The sequence below is a fragment of the Centroberyx gerrardi genome, chromosome 15 (genome assembly GCF_048128805.1).
Source record: "Centroberyx gerrardi isolate f3 chromosome 15, fCenGer3.hap1.cur.20231027, whole genome shotgun sequence".
NCBI classification, from domain to species: Eukaryota; Metazoa; Chordata; class Actinopteri; order Beryciformes; family Berycidae; genus Centroberyx; species Centroberyx gerrardi.
In genome coordinates this window covers 22,618,886-22,639,993 of record NC_136011.1, presented here as the reverse complement: position 1 = coordinate 22,639,993, position 21,108 = coordinate 22,618,886, and the positions used below count along the sequence as shown (strand labels likewise).

At 42.1% G+C, this 21,108-nt stretch overlaps 1 protein-coding gene across 1 annotated transcript in view; it reads right to left on the bottom strand.

The window, feature by feature from the left end:
* nrg3a (neuregulin 3a) overlaps positions 1-19,646 on the bottom strand; it is a 315,296-nt gene extending 295,650 nt beyond the window's left edge. The window contains exon 1 of the mRNA XM_078288565.1: positions 18,944-19,646. Within this exon, the coding sequence (XP_078144691.1) occupies positions 18,944-19,646 (703 nt within the window). The remainder of the gene's footprint in view (positions 1-18,943) is intronic.
* Positions 19,647-21,108: the final 1,462 nt, after the last annotated feature.

Genomic DNA, 21,108 nt, shown 5'->3' with positions numbered 1-21,108 from the left:
ATTTTGTCAGTAATTTATCTATACGAATCCCAATTTCTACTTCGGTTTTGTCTTAAGTACAGCATTTGTGCATGAGAACCTTTTAAGCAAAAAGCCCCTTGCCATTTATATGATACCAATCCTCACCATGACTCACACACTCAGCTCGCCAAGCACGATGCAGTGAGTGTCAAGAGATGTTGGTGTGTATAAGTGAAACCACAATGGGTGCTATGGGTGTGTGACACCTAAGGCAAGGAAAGGGCTCATTGGACTTGTTGAAAAAGAAGCGTCAAAATACCTTCTGCCACTAAACTGGACAGTTCATAATATCAGAATTTATGAACAGTCCTGTCTGTTTATAAGTGTCACCTTCTCAGAGCATTCTGAGTGGACTCTCGACATCCTGGTATTTTCATTTTTTTGATACAGTGAATGTCTTGTTTTGCATTGAAACTCTCCATTGTACGTCCATGTATATGTGCAAGGCATGAAATGTAGGTGAAGGGGATTGAGGTCCATTGAAGTCTCACTGACGCGGCAGTGGAAAGCCTTTCGTGACAGGGCAGCAGATGTTATAGAGGAGATGATGTACAGACATCTGTAACGTTCTCACGATTCAACAACCGAGAGGCTTAATGATGATTTTTTGTTTTTACCAAGAGCAAAGAGGAGGAGGGGCAAGAGAGAAAACGAGACAAGGGCAGAAAGACAGAGAGAGAAAGAAAGAGAGAGAGAGAGAGAGAGAGAGGGAGATAGAGAGAGAGGGGGGGATAGGGAGAGAGAGAGAGATGGGTCAGCAGTGAAGTCACATTAATCCCACTGAAACCCTGCTCTGGAGGTTAATGGCCTTTCTGTGTAATGTGAGATCCGCATCACATGGGACAAAGGGCATTTTAAGACCATAAAACTAAAGCTGACCGCTCTGACTTGGGCACCCACAAGTTTCAAAATGGAAGAGTTTCGGTTTATTTCACATCAAAATCACGGCTTATTTGGGATGGAACACACAGTGAATGCCCTACTCACATCCTGGAAACACGCACATGCGCACACACAAACACACATACTGTACATGCACACACACACACACACACACACACACACACATTCAAAGCCCAGGACATCCACTGCTGTGCCACTGAATTCTGAATAGAGCTGTGTGAAGCGTAGACAGGACTTTGCAGTGCATTAGAGAGAGAAAGAGAGAGAGAGAGAGAGAGAGAGAGAGAGAGAGAGAGAGAGAGAGAGAGAGAGAGAGAGAGAGAGAGAGAGAGAGAGAGAGAGAGTGTCAAAGTTCTGTTGTCATTTTCCCACTGACAATGGTACAATTTATCTAATGGTGTGTAACATGGACTACAGAATGAACATCATTTACAAATCAGCCGGAAGGTTTTCATGTATGTTCTCTAGCCAAGCATATCCACAGAGAATATCCTTACTATGTAGTCCATTTTACAGGGTGTGGAAATAGACAGCTTTTGACTAGGACTATTGTGCCACACTATAGAGTGTCATATTTATTATTAAAGTTGTGGTGTCAGTGTAGAATTTGAAAGCATATGAGCAAGCACACTCAGCTTATGTCTAGCTTAAAATGGATAATATATAATATATAGAATAGCATACACATATAATACTACAGCAAGGCATACTGCCAAACATCAAACAGAGTGCTAATGGGAGTGAGACAGACAGGACTGTCGTTCATGTAGGTCGTTCATGGGTCAGTTGTGCCTCCCTCCAAGTATCAGAGGGAGAGAGAGAGGGTGAGGCAGAGACAGAAAATGAGAATTGAGGAAAGACTAAAAGAGGAATGGATGAAATGAGAAACAGAAAGATGAAACATGCTGATTTCTATGATGAAAATTATGGCAGAACCATTTTCAGAATTCCTTATTTATTCAAAGCCTTTGAGCAATAACCATATCTAACTGGCCATGCTGGCTAGCGAACAGCTAAAATTCTGAGCAGCACAAAAAGAGAAAAGGGAAACATTTATTTTACTTTGGGTAGGAAACATGTTTTCATCTTTTTTTTCCATTTTAGGTTATTGGAAGAATCAGGACATGGCCTCCAAAGGCTGTTTAGTTAGGAAATCAGTGTTTCAAATGTATGCTAGCATTCACATAGAAAGTTTTTATTAATACCATTCAGAATTTGTAGATGGTCGATGTTATGGACACTAAGCTCTAAGCAGCATGACTTGGACTTGGTCCATTCTGGAGTTATTGAGCCTTGGGCAGCAATTTGTTTTCCACCTATTTTAGCCTACAGCACTATTAGCCCAAAGCACATAGGCCAGACTTGACTAGACTCCAGAATACGATTTCTGTAGTGACTTAGCTGAGCTACACAGAAATAAAAGCCTATTATTTGAGTGCACCAGGAAAACTGCTATGTGCAGTATAACACACCACAGTATGGCATAGAAGTGCTGTCATGGAGGTTTAGCTGGTGAGTATACTTTGTGATCAGAGGACCAATCACAATTCTACCTGGGAACAGCTGGCATTTGAAAACCCATGGTGTCCATGGTGGGACATAAGGGATTGCTAAATTAAAGATATAAAAAAGGAGTTTTTCAGAGGAACAAGTTTGCAATTTAATTTTCAGCAATTAGATTAGAGTAGTAGAGTAGAGTAAACTTTATTGTCCCCGAGGGGAAATTTGTCTTGGGCACAGTGCTACGGTCCGTTGCTTCACATAAAAAACATCACAAAAACATCACAAACATGAGAAGCGTTTGACACGATGCTAGACAGTTGCTTCACATAAAAACATCTTAAAGACATAAAAAAGACATTGACTATACATTTGACATTGACAACACGACGGCTTAAAAAGAAACTGTAGGAATTAAAGTGCAAAAGTGCTAAGTGCTAAAGTGCTTGTGTATTTATTGCACATTACTCTATTGCACTAAGATTTAGCATTAGAGTTCAGCAGCTTGATGGAGGCTGGAACAAACGATAGCTTCAAGCGGTTTGATTTGCACTTTGGCACACGGAGTCTTCCTGGGTTGGTGGTTAGATCGGTGGTTATCATCAGAGCCAACTCTAGTTTAAGAAATTTCTTATAACCCATATAACAATTTCAAATTTAATTTTTAGAGATTGATTTTTGTGCTGTGTTGTTTACATCTGTTTAAAACCAAAACACGCCACACTGAAACATCAATCTTCATTTCTGTGGTTTGCGGTTTGGTTAAGCTGCAAAGGCCCTCTCATATAAATGAAGGCTATACCAGTTTCAAGGGAGAATCAAGTACAAAGATCAAACCAAATCCCTTACACTTACAAAATATGTGTTTCTTCTAAACTCTTGTGCTTGCAGTTTCATGTGCATCCTCATGTGCTGGAATAACACAAACCCCATCCAATTTGCCTCATCTTCCATACTAGAGTCAAATGAATAACTAATGATGAAAAGTGACAGTGAATATCTAAAGAGGGAGAGAAAACAGGGGTGAACACAGGAGATAAAGCTCTGGCAGGATTCAATTCAGTTCAATCCTAGGCTAGTGCAAGCACACATTTGCTTTGAGATTTTTGATTGTTGATTTGATTGATTTTGGCGACATCTTTGGTAGTAAACATCATTGCCATAGTGTTTTTGCGCTGCACTTGTCAGCGATCCCCTGGCAATCAAACTGTTACACATTACTGTGATTACTTTTTCCCTGGATTTTCTGTGGGTGAAATTTGAGTTTCTGTAATTCCTGGCCTTTTCTTTGTCTGTTCAACCAGTTCTTCTCTTTATTCCAAACAAACCACTGTTGCAGATATGCATACTGTAAAAATACGACACCAGATAATTTTTCCCCAGAAAGACCAACATGACACCAGGTGCTTAGAACAGCAAATATAGTAAATATAAAAGCTTTCCTGAGCTGGGTATAGGTTGAATCACTGCTGTGTTATATCAACTGGTGATAGAGAGTATCAAAACAGAAATGTAATCATATGAAAATGTCACAGATTATTACTTTAAGTGAAAACTCCATCATATGGTTAGTAACAACTTGATTATTGTTGCTCTCCAGAGAAGAATAACGAAGGAACTGAGTAAATCGATCCGATCCAAATCCAGTTCCATCCAGATATGACCAATAAGATTACTGCACATGCACACAGAATTTCACCAGCTATAAAAACTACAAGTAGGCGTGAACTGAGCTGCACAGTGGTTCTGCACTGGCAACAACATGCTCTCATCTCACCACAGCTCAGCCTATTCACTTTACTCAACGCCCCCTCAAGACTGAACAGCCGTACACACCCTTACGGTGATGTGTGACTTCTGCTGGGGTAATTACCGTTTGATCTAATTGGAGTTGAGTGGGCTGTGCCTGTTGTTCATTATTGAAGTGAGGAGCAGATTCCATGTCCCTGCGTCCTCGGTGACAGCTCCTGCCTGTCCATCTTACTCTATGTTCCCTTCAGGGCTCCTAGCCAGGAGAGTGACGACCGGGCTGTCTGTGTGTAGGAGTGGGCATGTGTGTGCGTATGAGTGTGTTTGTGTGTGCAAGTGCTTTGCATGTGTTACAGTGAGTGTGTTTGTGATTTGTGAAAGAGAGAGAGCGAGCGCTGGGCATCAGTCATTGCTGACAGGTGGCGGATGGAGTGTTGACAGCTCATGAGCCTGACGTGTTCATCTCCACGGAAACGAAGTAGCCTACATCTGAGCTAGGTGCCACATATGGATTTCAATGGAAGACTTCATGTGCATGTATATACTCTATGTATGTGTATGTATATGCCAGGTGTTTCAAAAGAAGGTAGGCTCTACAGTTTTAGTAATTTTTAACTTATTCAGTCATTTTAACAAAATAATTCGACATTCAATATAAGCATTTATTAAAATTAAAAATTATGCTTCTAGAACATTAATACCAGGAGATAACAAGTTAGTAAGACTTCTGTCCTCACTTGAGTAAAGTGTTCAAATTGTTTCCCATCATTAACACATTCTTGCATTCTCTCTGCGATGCTGTCACACACCGTCTTGCACGTCCTTTGCATTGATTTGATGTACAGTATATAAAAATGTATACCTACTTTTGAAACACCCTGTATATGTGTGTGAGTGTATATATGTATATGTGTGTGTGTGTGTGTGTGTGTGTGTGTGTGTGTGTGTGTAGACTTTTTGCTTTCTGGAATGTTGCCACAGTTTTGAGTCTATTGTAGCATTGGACATGTTTTCTTGCAAGCAGAAAACTGACAGTGCTGATCCTCTGTATTCGGTAACACAAAAGTGTGGTGGCCTGCAAAAACCCTTCACATGGTGAAATTTTGACATTTTTATTTTTTGATGTTCCCGAAAACTAGAACCTCTCCCCTGTGTATAGTTTTTTGAATGACTAAGATAGCTCTCTCGGATCAAAAGTTATTAGTCTTTTAATCTGTCATGTGTTTTAAAGTAAAAAGTGAGAAAAATGGTTTTACATTCCACAACATTCTATTTTCTCCAGTGACATTCTGCAAAGTTCAATTCTATGTCTGCAGCAGAGTGTTAGGAAAGAAATAGACCAGCACTGAAAACAAATCCAGTTCTGATTTGTTTTCCTCAACAACATACTTGCTCACTTCCTTATGGCAATCTGAAATAGGATTGGCTAAAGTGTGTGTCTGTGGTCGTCCTTTACACCTATTGGACATTTTTTCTATCTTTGCTTTAGTGGTGAAAACGTAAACATTGAATAGAAAGGGCTTTTTTCTAGATCCACCATTTTGCACCGACGTTCAGCATTCATACAAGGAGAAATCCATCGTAGAAGAGGATGAGATACAGATTTCTCCACTGACACTAGCCTCAATAGACCAGAATGCAATGCAGCCACAAGGGGCGCGACTCTCGCTTTTTCTCAACTGGAAGCTCTCACTCTCTTTCCGTTACAATTGCTATTGTTATTTCTCTCCTACTACACATAAAACCAATGCTGGTTGCAACAAGTCCAGGTGAGCTCTCTAGGGGATGTAGAAAGGCATTCTGGGAAATTTAGGAAATCATTAGGCTAACTGAAATAAAATTAGACAAAGCAGGTTGAGGGAAAGTGGATACAGCAAAAAGGTAACTCACAACACTTCTTCACAACATCATAACACTGAATTGAACATCACAGATTGATGAAATATAACAGTGTGAGAGTATCCAAGGGCGAAATTTCCCTTTAAGACTTGATGCACGCCACATGTATAAAGTGAAGCAGAAGAAACATAATCACCAGAGATACAACCCAATTCCTCACTCTAATCTAAGTAGGTTATAACTTGCAATCTGTATTGAACTCAACTGTGTTAGCTAGATGGTAAACAACTGATGGTAACTCATTATTTATAACAAGCAGCTTGTGGCAATCAGCTGATGCTTAACCCCTGATGGGTCTGCATCAGTGGAGAAGCAGGCACTGTTACATTGGTACATCTATTCGAACTGAATTAGTTTAACTGGGGAAGGTAGAAGGTAGCATCTAGAATCTAGTTGCCAATTTTTACAAGTCTGGAAAAAAAATCTGGAACAATTTATCTGCAGTTTTTTGGGGCAAACTCGGAGGCCATCTGATAATAGCAATCCAGTTCAAACTGGCATCAACCGATGTGTCCATGTAAGTGGAAGTGTAGACGTGTTACGTTTTGCATCCAGGCTATGAGAACTGCATTAATCTGAAGGACATCATCTGGAATTACACACAAAGCGCATAAAAATAACATGCCCCCATAAAACTAATTTAATACAAATAAAGCCTTGAAAGAAGGCATAGATTAGGACCAAAACTTTGTGGCTCGATTAAACCGTGCTCGTAAACAACTGGCACATCACTCTAATACAATACCACACTTTAATTACAGTATGTGGGCTGTGCTAACTAGCTAGTTACTGTGACAAGCAGCTGACTCTGCTAAACCTTCACATTCCATAAAAAGAACAGCCACCTTTGCTGCTAGCAATTTGGTTGCTAATGACCAAAACATATTGTATGAGACTGTGCTAGATACCTGGCAAACAGCTGACACTGCTAACCCCCTGAGCCCATTTCTATAAACAGCATCAGAACCTCACCATCCATCACTCGCCACCAAATCAACTCCAGCTGGGTCCAATGTAAATGTAAATGAACTGAGTGGGCTAAGAGGCGAAGATGGAGGGAGTGCGAAGGGAGAGCTCACTGTTGCTAGATGGATGAGAGGCTGTTTCCTTCTCCGTTTCTTTCATCTTGCCCAATGGACAAGTTTCTTCTATCCAATTCTCCTCCTGCCTCATCGACCCATTTCCTCCCTATTATACCTATTTTTCCTCTCGGCCCACTTCCCCTCTCTCTCTCCTCCGTTTTGCCTCCACTCATCCCTTCTTCGCCCTCGCTCTCTACTCATCCTTCACCTTTCACTCCTCCGCTCCCTCCCTTTCTCTCCCTTCTTGTCCACCTCCTCTGCTTGGGAGGCTTGTGCACAGTCAATTTCCCATATCCTCCCCGTCCCCCATCTCCTGAGTCACACAGCACACAGAGAGAAAGCCAGGGGGCGGAGACCTGTCACCGGTAGACCTGTCTCTCTCTCTCGCTCACACACACACACACACACCACCACCATGCCTGTCACACAGAGACAAAGTCTTCCTGAGACAGCTGCCAGGATGATGACTGGGGAGGGTCCAGAGGAGAGAGAGAAAGAGGGAAGAAAGAAGAAGATAGAAGAGAGGACAGAGAGAGAAAAACATAGCAAGACACGGCAAATGAGAGATAGTGAGGGGTGAGGCATGCTGACAGTGCAGTGAGCACTCTTACCGAGTGAGCTGATACTCTCTACACACACACCTACACAGACAGAGACACAGACACACACACACACACACACACACACACGCACACACACGCACAGTAGGTATGCTGCATGTCAGGGCTCCAGAAGAGAGATGATGCAACCATCTGCCCCAAGGACAGAGCCGAGAGAACCACTGTATAGCATATGACTCTGCACTTACCAGTTTGTGTGTGCGTGTGTGTGTGTGTGTGTGTGTGTGTGTGTGTGTATATGTGTGTCTGTGCCACACTGGGTTTTCCCATTAAGGTGAAAGTGACCTTCAAACTGAGCTTTCCTAGTCGGCCCTCCTTTGTGGAAACATAATGGGTAATGTGTGGTTCAACAGAACTAGATTCCTACTGTACTACCGTTTCACATCAATGTTTGCACTCACACATCCTCACACATCAAGCCATCCATTTGCTATGTTACTTCATATTATATATGATACAATGGTAGAAACCCCAAACTAAAAAAAACCCCAAATAAAACATAATACAGCACAACACAGCACATCATTTTTCGCTAAGCTTAACATTCTAAATACTCCCCCAACTGTAATGTTTCCAAAATAAAACCATCTACGGCTGACACTAAAGTCGCTGTCTCCACTGTCTCCTCTGTCTCCTCTGTGCTTCTTTGTTCTGTTTCCTCCAGCACTGTCAGCTCTGAGGCCTCCACCAGAAAAGCCAGCTCCTCGCAGCCTCCCAGAGAGAAGCTGGCAGGGATCTTTGAAGCTAAAAATAACTGCAGCAAAACGCAGTGAGCTTGGGATAATCAGAACCCACGCCCATATGCAGGCCCGCTCACAGGACCGCCTGCTAAACTGCTGAGTGGCAAAAGACCGGGATACAATCACACTGGGATCGATATCTCATACAGGGCACAGGATGGCTATTCTATAGCTGAGATGACTCATATAATGTGCATGAAAATGTGCTAACACACACACACTCAAACACTCAGACACTGACACACCCACACACCCACACTCAGACAAAGAATCACCTAAGTATCTATACCTAACCATGTGGGAGGATCTCTTGCTGATATTGATGTCAAAATTAATGGCCAGGAAAATGAATTCATTAGATTAGCCTGTGGCACTCTCTAGTCAAACCCTCATGTCTTATGTCTATTTACACAAACAGCAGTGTAAAAACAGGAGCAAGGTCATTGCGCTCCCGACTGAAGCAAACTGAAACTGTAGTAAAATCACTGAACAGAGTTGTTGCTGATGTTCAATTGAATAGACAAAAAAAAAAACATGGAAATATTTGAGAATTCCCCGGATTTGAGAATTCCCCGGAATACAAAACCTCTTAATAATCAATCAAGTCTCTTTGTCCAATGAGAACAACAGTCAGGTAAAAATCTGTCTTCAGTGGAATGTGGAATGAAATCAGCAGTCAATATGAATCAAACAAGCTGACCTTGAGAGAGAGAGAGAGAGAGAGAGAGAGAGAGAGAGAGAGAGAGAGAGAGAGAGAGAGAGAGAGAGAGAGAGAGAGAGAGAGAGAGAGAGAGAGAGAGAGAGAGAGAGAGAGAGAGAGAGAGAGATGGGGGTAGAGGGGGAAAATTATTTCATTGAGCACAGCCAGGGAAAGAAATTATATTTGACTGGAATTGGTTCTGACCTGAATTGTAGGACTCCCTGCTGGCTCAGTGTACCTCGAGGTTAAATAATCACTGTCTAAGCACTATATCCTCTCTAATAACATTGTTTACTGCCAGGCACCAACGATGCCGAGTATAATGAGAAGAGAGCAGTGGGAGAATAACGCACCGTGTGCAAATATTTTTATGATCAAAATCTGAAATTAAGAGAAGGCAAATGGTGTCAGTTGGCTCATTTGACCTAAAAACGATGTCTAAATTCTTCGGTTCTCTCCATGGAACCAAGATATTTTCAACTATTTTCTATGATCTCTAGCATAGCACAATAGTGATCAATGTGGTGCTATATTCAGATAATAACAATAACAATAGTAAACTTTATCTAAAAGCTATGTTTACAAAAGAACACAAAAACAAGACAAGTTAGAATAAATGATTAAATACAACAAATAGAATAAGAATAAAGCCTACAGTATTTACAAGTTGCGCAGGTCTTGCATGGATTGCAGGTTTCAGTTTTATTCAAATACTTGGGTTCTTTGTCCTTTGCATTGGTATAGTTCAAAATCGGGCCATGGACTTTTCTCCTTTTCACTTTTTCTGATGAAATTCTGTCTATATTGTGCATTTTTAATTCAGTATTAGTAAGGATAACAGTACAAAAAGATTCATGTGGCAACATTTTTGCTCATAGGCAATCACTGAATTTTTCCATATAAAAATGTTTTATATCAAAAGATGAGTTTCTCAATGACAACTCACCAGCAAGCCACTCTTCAACAGCATTGCAATGAAACTTATGTAAACACATCACTATGCTTCTGTGTCCGGTGCACTGATGGTCACACGAGTGTGTAGTTGATGGCACCGATGATGTTTGGAAAGCAACACAAGGGAATCTGTCCTTGATCATGTGTCTTTGCTCATCTGTGTCTGGCCAACATATTATTGGGTGCATCTGCTCATTGAAGAGAACTAAGAACTGTGCCAGGCAGCAGGAGACAGAGGACTGAGAAATTCCCACAACATCCCGGACACTCTGCCCAGCTGACGCAGCACCTGACGTCAGGATGGAAGGGCACATATGACCTGCAGTAACACAGGATGTTGGCTGTGATCTGGCTCTGCAAATCAGCGGCACTGTTCAATGATCAAGGTCATATCCATGCACAAACACTGGGAGCACTTGGTGTCTGTTAAACTCAGCACATTTAGATAATTCCTTGGCACCCTCTGTGCATCCTAGCATGACTTCTCTCCAGCACATAAATGGCAGGACACATCTTGTTTGCTTAGTTGTGAAGAGGCGTCAAATTGCTTTAAATACCATTCCAATTATTCATGGACCAATCAACAGCCTTGCACTGTATAATTAATTTCCTTCAATTTTTTTTGTGACTCAACAATTAATATCCTATTTGATGTCTTTGGCCTTTAGTATGCAGATTTCTTGTTTTGCATCACAGAACCAATGGGAGCGCTTGATATATTACAGGCTTGCATAAGGGATGGAGCATACAATGGACTTAAGTCAAAATCAGAATGTGCATATCATAATGCGCAGGTGGACAACACGCCTTGATTTATATATTCATTACCAAAAGTATACATCTTGAAGGAAAATGCATATCCCCATGCATATGCAGGGTTAGAATTGGTACAGTGGGGTTTGTGCGTAAAACAAAACAACAAAAAAGTGGCACATAAGTCAAGGTCTGAATGGGGCTCTAGGATGGGACATCATTGGGAAGTCCCATCTTGCCAAGATTTAATTCAACCAGGTTGTAGGTCAGACCAACCCTGAATAATTGATCATTTATCTGTACTTTTTAGGGGGTGGTTCCATATTAAGTTGATCGTTTACACCAGAGGCATATTTTAGCCTAAGACATGCTATCTGTTTCTATGGGTGTGCATTTTTTGGTCCAGGGCTGACTCTGTCAGAGCAGCTTTCCCCTGTTAGTCAGTCCCTCGGCAGGGATTGGCAGGCTGGCCTGTGTCCACAGGTCGGCTGTGGCTGAAGTTTACTGCCCCCATTTGTCACGGCCCACAGTCCCCCTCTGAAGTGGCTACAGAGGAACAGGCTGCAACCCCAGCTACGGGTTCTGGCTGAAATCAAAACAGTCTGACATTTGTTTGCTTACTGGTGTTACACGGTTTGCAGCTATAGGCCTATGAACAGATGAAATAAGAGGGAGAACCAAGGGTGGGGTGAGGTGGGATGTGAGTGGAGGGGGTGTGGATTATTGCCTCTTTGCAGACCTCTCCCTTTTAATAACTCACAGAAATCAATTTGCATTTACCCATATGCTCTGTGATGCATTAGAGAAACTTTGTTGGACATTGAATGCTATGCTATTAGATCTGTCATTGAATTTTAATAAGGCCATATGAAAATATTTCATAGTAAATCTTGTTTAAAATTTTCCCATTTGAAACAAATGTGAATTCATTAACTAACTGCTGCCCACCGACAAATCCCGATAATGTTCAGTATTTGAACCTGAGTTCAAAGAAAGCCTCCACTGTCCATCTGAAACGAATGTGTGCAACAAGGCTGCTCCAGGAATTAGAGCATCTGACAAATGTCTTTATATCCACAACTTTTTTCTCACCCCATGAGATGATGAATTTATTTCAACTGCCTAGCAACTGCCTGTGCAATGTTAAAACTGTCTTGGAGGAAATACTCAAGAGACACAGCTCAGCAAGTAAAGAAATTAATCTTGAAAAAGTTAACTTTAGACAAAGTTAACTTCAGGATGAGACAACTCACGTCCGATAATGAATACAAAATAATCTCATTGTGTGAATTCCTCTATCAAAAGTTCATTCAAACAGCCTAGCTTGTGGTTTAAGCGTTAATAGAAGTGCTTGTGTTTCCCATCAGTAGCCAGAAGCAAATACCTTAGAGGATGCTGAACTCTGAGAGAAAGCAGTTAGCTAGCTGGTGGCAGCCTTCTCTAGAGAGCAGACACAGGGCAGGTGGATCCCAGAAAATAAATTAACTTCCCTTACATCTCGTCAACCACCACCTTCCCCGCCACTGGCTCCGATAAAACTGAGCCAGCCTCATCTAATCAAGGCTGCTTAAACCTGGATTCAAAATTAAAAGCCCCTCTGAAGGAAGCAACAGCCTTCAACCACTTTGTACTTCATCATCGTCTGCACCCAACTGATAGATGTGCTAGGAAGGGGTGGGAGAAAGTGAGAGAGGGATAGAGAGAGGAGACTTTGCAGTAATGAAGCAATGCTGCACGTCATTTCTAACAAATCCTAGAAGAAAAATACCTTTCAACTTTTTAGTTTCCTCTCCAGCAAGATCAACTAGCAACTTTGGTACATTCATTCCCACCTCAAACCCCATTTGAAAAAGTATGTGAAATTTTGGGGCAGGAAATTGCGGGGGATGGGATAATTCGTCAAAGGGGCATCTTCAATTATTTACAATTTCCTCTACATATTGAACATGTTTCTCTTTCTCACCATTAATATTTCATGACTCTTCCCCCTGCAAGACATTTCATCAGAATGAATCAAAGTGACATTAAGCTTTATTCGCACGGCATCTGTGCCAAATTAAAACTCTAATCGGGATTGCATGACGGGTTTTTGATGCGTTCAGTTAGTGGTCAGGGAGTGGGGTCTCCAGAACCGCTTCAGAACTAAATTGACTGAAGTGTATTGTAAATTAAATAGCCTAGAGCATTTGGGAACAATTTATGCTGCTGGCTGTAACGTATCTTAGCACTGAAATGCAGTGGAACATGGCTGTCACATTGCACTGTTTAAAAGAAGGGAGAGAAAAAAAAAAAAGACCATTTAACATTGAGATCCATGGAAATATAAACACTAGGGGTTCCCAAACATTTTGATGACAGGTGCCCAAAATGGATATACATTAGGCTACAGGCCTACATTTGATTAAATTTTGTCCAAGCAACCCCTTTTAATTGTGCTCCTACAGAAATGCATAACTTTAAAAGCGGGGGGAGAGTAACACTATGATCAACATGGTCATACTCATGCATTCTTTCATGATGCTGTCTTATTGTGAATGAAACAATCAATAAATTAATCTATTTCTTACATTTCTGGGGATGACCTGGGCTCAAGGACACCTCTAGCAACCACTCCATAGGCTTTGGCGAGTAATACAAAACAAACAAAATATTCACACACAGTTCAAATACATTTATGTCTTTCTATGTTTGATAAGCGCTTGCTTTTGCCTCCATAGCTGATAGATGGAAGCAAACCTGAAACTAAAGCTCAGCTCCACCCATGCTTTAATTAAAAGAATAATTAAAAATAATCTCAGAACATGACCTGACATATTCATCCAGTGATCAGTGTCTGGTTTATGTAAGCATGTGTGTTCAGGTATACAGATATGTGTCGATAGCTGCATGCCTGCATGTGTAAGCGCTTGCCACATACTGTCCAGTATAGGATTCCAGGTATATCAGGCCTCACATTTTCAGTTTGTCAGATTTTGATCACCATTTCTCCCAAACACACAATACACATGTCCAAAGGCTGTAATTCTGCTGTCAAAGCCTCTTAGAGCGGCGAGGAAGCAATCAGACTTCAAGGATGTTACTGATTTCAGCTTTCACTTCCACAAGAGGTTACAGCTGGGTCAACCTCACACTTAGACATATGCTGGTGTGCACATAAGAGTGTATACATATGTGTAGGCACGCATGGACACATACACACATACATACATAGAGAAACCCCACTAGGGTGCTTGTTACTAAGCAGCTCAAAGAGAACTAATCCAAGGGTAAAGATTGTGAACTGTTAAATCTGGTTTAAAACCTAAAATCTGGTTTAAAACCTAAAATCTCTCCCTATGAGATGATTAGGGAAACACAAACATGTACACTGATGCCCTTACTATTAGCTAGTGTTGATGATGATTGGCAAAGTCAATGTTTGGTTAATTTGGGGTCGTTTTTTAGATGTAATTATTATAGAAGCTTGCGGCGGTGATGGATAGAATGGACTGACAAAACCATTTAAAATGGCACAAATAGGAATTCAAGATACATTTCCAAAAGAAACACAGGCAGAGGTAACGTGAACTCATCAATAAATATGGGTTAAATGAGAGTATTTGTTCTTATGCTTGTGCTTGTGCTTTGGAAATTTGTCTACAATAGGTGAATCCACCCCTGGAAACACAGACCAAAAGTCCTGTTTTATTTTTCTACTCTTTCTTTTGAAATCTGGAAAAGTGTCAGCTGAGATGAGTATCTTCCTTTTGCAACCTAGCAGAGATGTGTATGACCCTAAACATGTCTATTATAAAGACTATGGTCTTCGTGGTTGCAAAGGATTGCATAAAGTCCAAAGAAAGGGTTGGAGCCCAGGGATAGAAGAGCAGATTTCTTCTTGTCCAAAGAGTGAAGAAAAGTTTGATGGACTGTAAAACTTGTTTAGATCAAATATGCACACTGCTTTCTGCAATTTCCCCTCGGGGATCAATAAAGTCCTATCCTCCTTCATGCTACCTTAGGCTTATGTTGCAGGAAATAATAATAACAGGCAATAATAAGTAGTGACACTGAGTTCTGGCTACATTTCTTATCTAATGTTCTCAAAGCATATCGACTTTGCCCCCAGAAATTCACAGTGACGTATCTATGGTAAAAATGCATAATTCAAAACAAGATGTCATAAGCGTGGAGAAACAATATGAATGTGTCCATACTGTTGTCACTGAAAGCAGCAATAAGTATCACTTTATTTATTTATTTTTTTGCGATTGTCATTTTCTTCACTGCTGGCATAAAATGTTTCTGAGGGCTTCTTCAGAGTACCCTGGAGGGATCCTGAAACACTGCTAAGAGAAAACAGTCTCTTAAACATGTCACCTCAGTGTCATTTAATAAAAAACATCATGCCACAGGCCATCTATCAAAACAATCCTTCACCAGTCGGGGTGCTTGTAAGCCTATGTAGAGTGTGTGACTGATAGGTGGGCTAATGTAATTCTGCTGCTTCCACAGTCACGGTGATGGGCTGTTAATCTGGATTTAGGTTTCAGGGCAACTGTCTGACTGAAAGCTAATCCCACTGAGTGGCTCAGTATGGAGACAAAGAAGTCTGACTCCAACAGAGCATCTTCTAAAGCTCGGACCCGACAGTCTGGAGGTAATCCACGATCTCAGTCCAGGACCCACTGACCATCTCAGTCATTATGAAGCAAAAGGCATAACTGATCATAAATCAGCACTCTTAAATATTGAGAGGGGTGATGAATAAGGGCGCAGATCTGATTTCCAACAGCGGGGGCAGGAGTGGCCTGAGTTCATTTTGTTCAAATGCCATTATTGCTGAGGCATCAACTGACATTCTGCCCTGCAGAGCAGAGGTCATTTGGCTCTAGGTTTCTCAATAAGTATCTTCTCTCCCAGGTCATCTCTGCTTCATTCTACACCATGTAGCATGGGGATGCATTGGAAAACCTAATTAATGTTAAGTTGGCCTCGTCAAGTCCTGACTTTTCCACAAGACAGAGAGGAAATCTGTCCACCAAAGTTATGCTGAGCCTGAAATGAAAGTATGTTTTTGTTTATTTTCTCTTCTACCAAGCCAGGTTGAGCCAGTACATACTTCAATAGGCCACAGCAACACTCAGAGAGCAACATTGCCCAGTGTGGGGTGTAGTTTAAGTCCACTTTTATTTTCTGACCCTCAACGATGGAGCCTATTTTACAGTAGGCTACATAGGGAGACCCTCAATAAGAGCGCACAGATGGCCTGCTATACTTAAATTAATAGAATTCTCTCAGTTGAATTTCTGAGCACAAGCCAACACGGGCACAGCCAATTCAGTAATACCGCATAACACATTCACACGTAATGGATAGTTAATGTGAAAATGATGGCCTTTTGAAATCAAAGCAGCATGTGGGTGGTAGAATGGAGGGGGTGGGAGGGTGAAGGGTGTTTAGGATTATCGAGCGAGCTGGCTATTCTGTGGTATTAGAACTTTCTCAGCTGAGCTGGAGAAAGAGTGACATTTTCCCTGGGATATCCATCAACGAGGCTTAATGGTTTTCATGAGCACTTGCTCGAAAAATGGCATTCTTTTTTTTTTTTTTAATGATTAATTAATAAATGAATGGATGATGATGAATGGCCCCCATTTTTCCTCCTGGTAATGAAATGATACACAATTTTCCCCCTCTGTTTCTAATTATCAGAGGGAACATTCCCTGCTCTCTGTTGTAATCTAGGGACATTTTCATTACCTTGGACACAACAGCAGCACCCGCAACACGCAGGCAAACAGACAGCAGCCAAAGCAGGTGCAATGGGGTGATTGTGTTTATCAATTATTTGATGTATGGCTGCCGTCGTGTAAATCACAGATGACAATAGACAATATGATGAGAGGATAATAACCACTGTCGAGTCCAAAGCCCACTACAGGGCCTGTGAGGGCAGCACAAATTAATGTACATACCATGCAACAGGATTGCAAATGCATTGATTACATTTGATGGTCCAGTGCTTGACATGTAGCTATATAATACCAAGGCTATTTGTATGTAAGGATGTTCTACTTACGCTGTAATGGTGAATTAAATTGTAAGACATTATGAGATGTCTGATCCTGAAATTTTCCATATCACCTGAATTTCATCAACACTCCACTACTGAAATGGCAGTATTGTTCCACAGACATGAGAGTGACCTGATACATGTGGTGTGTGAGCCAGGACTGTTAAAAATATAACCCACTGCTGTCAGTCTAAAACCATCTGTGTAGTCCCAAGCCAAGCATCCACTGCATGGATCTGAGGCAGGAAGCATGAACATCACAATCAGAGTGAAATCCAGCACAAAATGTGACACCATTTTGAGCTGAGAGATTTACCATGGCAGAAGCCAAGCCTGCTTTTTTGGGGGGTGGGGGAGGTGGGGCAAAAGGAGCTTTCCGGCGTTCACGAAAAGGCTTGCAGTCATAAGCACAGAGCTGATTGATCGCTGCAAGAAAATCCCCCTCGGCACCAATCAATAGCATGTGGTGATACCATGACTTGAGTCAAGGACGGAGACGGTGAGAGAGAAGGAGAAGAGAAATGGTAAACAGTGTTTGTTGTGCTTCTCCAATGCTATCAGCTCTTTAACGAATGGCTCGCCCTTATTAATGAATGTTCCTTTTCAGCTCATTCCAGAGATAACAAATATCAGAGCCTAAGTTAGTGCCACAACATCATTAGCGTGAAGAAGGCTTAGAGGTTACAGCAAGGAAACAACACCTTAAAACCACCACTTTGTTTGCATTTGTATGTACACAGCTTTTCATTGTGTTTTCAATTGGATATTAAACATGTTGACCGTCCATGAATCTTCAGATTTTCCACTCTTTAGGGCTTACCTGCTTTATCACTCCAGGCTACCCTGGACTTTAGCAAGCCCAAAGTAAGGTTTGGTTTGGGACATTGCCTCGCTGCAGCCCATTTCCACCATAAAATAACTGAATAAATATTTCTATGTAAATTTTGATCAAAAATCTTCTGGGGCTATAGGAGCTCTCTATAGCTAGCTGACCTTGCTAATTGACCAAATGTGCCAACACTATGACTCTATTCTGCTCAATACTAATCTTTATCCACCTTCTCTGATGCTAACATCACCTCATTCAATATTACAAACAATGTGCCCATCACAAACACACCAACACGTTCTCAGCTTGGGGCCAAAGTTGTAAAGTATACCACCATTTTAGAATCACACTGTTCTTTAAAAGGAATTAACAGTGCCGTTTGCTGTGCCTCCACATGATGATTAGTTGGCCATTGCAGGAAGGATGCAGGAAGGAAACAGAATATAACGACCCACATCGGTAAAACTGATTATTGACCCCTCCGATAGTTCAGGCAGCCTTACTGCACCGATCAATGCTATTGATCACTCATTTGCTCATTTCTCAGCCCGCTGAGGGAATATAGCAACCACTGTCAGATATACCATCTCACAAACAGGATTCAGTACATGTCAATCATAACAAACATAACAAAATATCTCCTTGCAGATATTATGTGATGTCACATTTGAAGAGACTGAAATGTTAAGGAATTAAGCCTTGTTACAACATCAGAAGGTATCTACTAGTCCTGATGATAGCCAAACAACCACTGGAGCAAAGTTTTGATACAGTTCATCCATCCGTGGAAATCCATTTAAATTCCTAAATAGACATCTCCCCATTATTCCATTCAACCAAACCAATTCACAATAGATCACTTTAAACCAAACCAAATGGTAACGGAGACTCATTTTCAAGAACTATTACAAAATATCATTGATTAAGGTTTGCACTTTATGATCATAGGCCATTATGATGAGGGCACTAGACCATTAGTTCAGGATCCAGGAGACATACAACTGCTAATTATTTCCAGCTTTTCAAAGACCTTAGGATTTGGACGTTCTCCATACATTTTCCATGACAGGAAAATTGCTCTTTACATTCCACATTTTCCCTTAAGAACACGTGGGAACTACTGATATGAGTGACTCACGTGTTTTGCGGTGACCGTGCATACGTGTGGTGAGCGTGGTGGAGACCCTCTCAGTGGTAGTGTGCTCCGGGGTCCACATCTGTGTGGAGTCATGGAGGACCGTTGGGTTGGACGGAGAGGGACTCGAAGTCGCTGCCCCAATTATAGATGTGGTTCGTGGAGCTGCTGTAGTTGTAGTAATACCCGAAGGCCCACGTCCATTACGATTTGCAGGATTCCGAGGAGTTACTTGACTACCCGAGGCTCCACCCCCTCTAGGGTTTGTGGTCGTGGTGGTAGCAGTGGATCGAGTTCTGCCTTTGGCCACCGTTACAGTTCTAGGTGTGGGGTTCCCGCCACCAACTGTAGTAGTAGTTGTGGTGGTGGTATCTGGACTTTTGGGAATGCCACTAGGCTTCGAGAGGAAGATAGGATCCTGGCCTATTCGATTAGCATCCACCAGGTCTGTTGGCACGTAATCCCGCACTGTCCCAACTACGATCCACTTCAACAGCATCAGGCTCAATCCCAGGCCGATGAACCCAATAAGTAAGGGGACCACACACAGCCATGTCTGCTGACGAGGCCACAGCGTGCAGCCTCCACAGCGTAGGGGACCCTGATCCTGGGCCTGGGCCTCTCCACGGCCCCCTGAGCCTCCTGGAGCCTCAGGTTCTTCCAGGATCACCGCCCCAGATACGGCTGCCCCAGAACACTCACTCATCCTTCCCTGCCGTCCTTTATGGCTCATTGAGGGTTAACCCTGTGATAGGCATGGGTAGCACATGGCAGAAAGGTTCCCGACACTGCCGGACATTGAGAAGAGACACAGGGAAGGGTGAAAAAAAATGGATAAAGAGGATTCCACGGAATGGGACGCTCAGAAACGCACACACAAATACGTAATCCAAGGATAGAGAGGTGGGGAGGGATACATGCAGACACAAATCCACAAACACACAAGCACACGCACACACACAGGCACTCAGAGACACCCAGTGAGAAATGGGAGAGCTGGCATAGATGGATAATCGCCTGATTAGTCCACTTTTAGTCCTGTCCAACTCCCAATGTCCAATGATACACTGAAGCAACAATGATTTCCAACTTCGAGAATGGATTAAATGCAAGGCAGGGAAAACCAGAGGAATTCAAATGATGCTTTTGATGGGGAGAAACAGGGACAAAGAGAGAGATGGGAGGAAGAGATGGGCGGGAAGGAACAGCTTTACGTCTGTGCATGTGAAGAAGCTGTGGCATCAATGTTCAGATGGCATTGCAGCAAAAATCCACAATCCCGAAACACAGCTTGTTTTCTACTTTGCACGCATATGTGTCCCCTCCATATACACTCCACTACGGGACCTTATTGTCTTATTGGTAGAGGGAAGTGAAACTTGCAGGGTGGGTCTTGTTGCTTCCCCACCCTGTGCAGAACCAAAAGCTTTTTTTTACCGATGCAGGCTGTTCCAACAGCTTTAGCCGAGTCAGCGTCCCTCGGCTACCGAAATCTGTCTCTTTCGTAACTGAAAGAGAGAGAGCAAAGAGATCTGCCGTTGATGCGTCTGTCGACCACTCTCCTAGGACCCCCGTTATCTTTGCCAGCCGTCGTTTTTAAAACAGCTTCTCCTTTTTTACGGTGTTCTTTTTTTAATATATCACTCTTTGGATCCAAATCCAGTTTGACTCCCTTATGGATGCTCTAAATTCCAGTGAGGATAAAAATAAAAAACAGTAGAATCCAATTAATGTTCAGGATCCAGTGAAAAGCAACACTTGAGCTGAGGAATAAGACAGAGAGAGAGGGAAAAAGAGAATGAGGGGTGTTGTCGTGCAGTGGTATCACAGGGCGGATAAATCTGCAACTGCGACGCGTGATCCTGCTCCTTCTCCTGCCGACTGTAGATCAGATTTCCCCAAGCTGTCCGCTCAGCACCCTGCTGTCTCAGTGCGCTGTCCGTTAATACTGCAGCAAGCGCTCAGAAACCCTCTTCTCATCTATTCGCAGTGAACATTCCACCAAAGAGAGAAAAGGATGAGAGAAAGAAAGAGAGAGGGATGGACAAAAATGATAAACAGAGAAAGAGGGAAAGCAAGATAATAGATAAAAAAGAAGGAGAGAAGGCCAATGTTTGAAAATATCCCCCTGCTTCTCTCTTTCTGAGTGGTGCTTTTTCCTCGGTCCC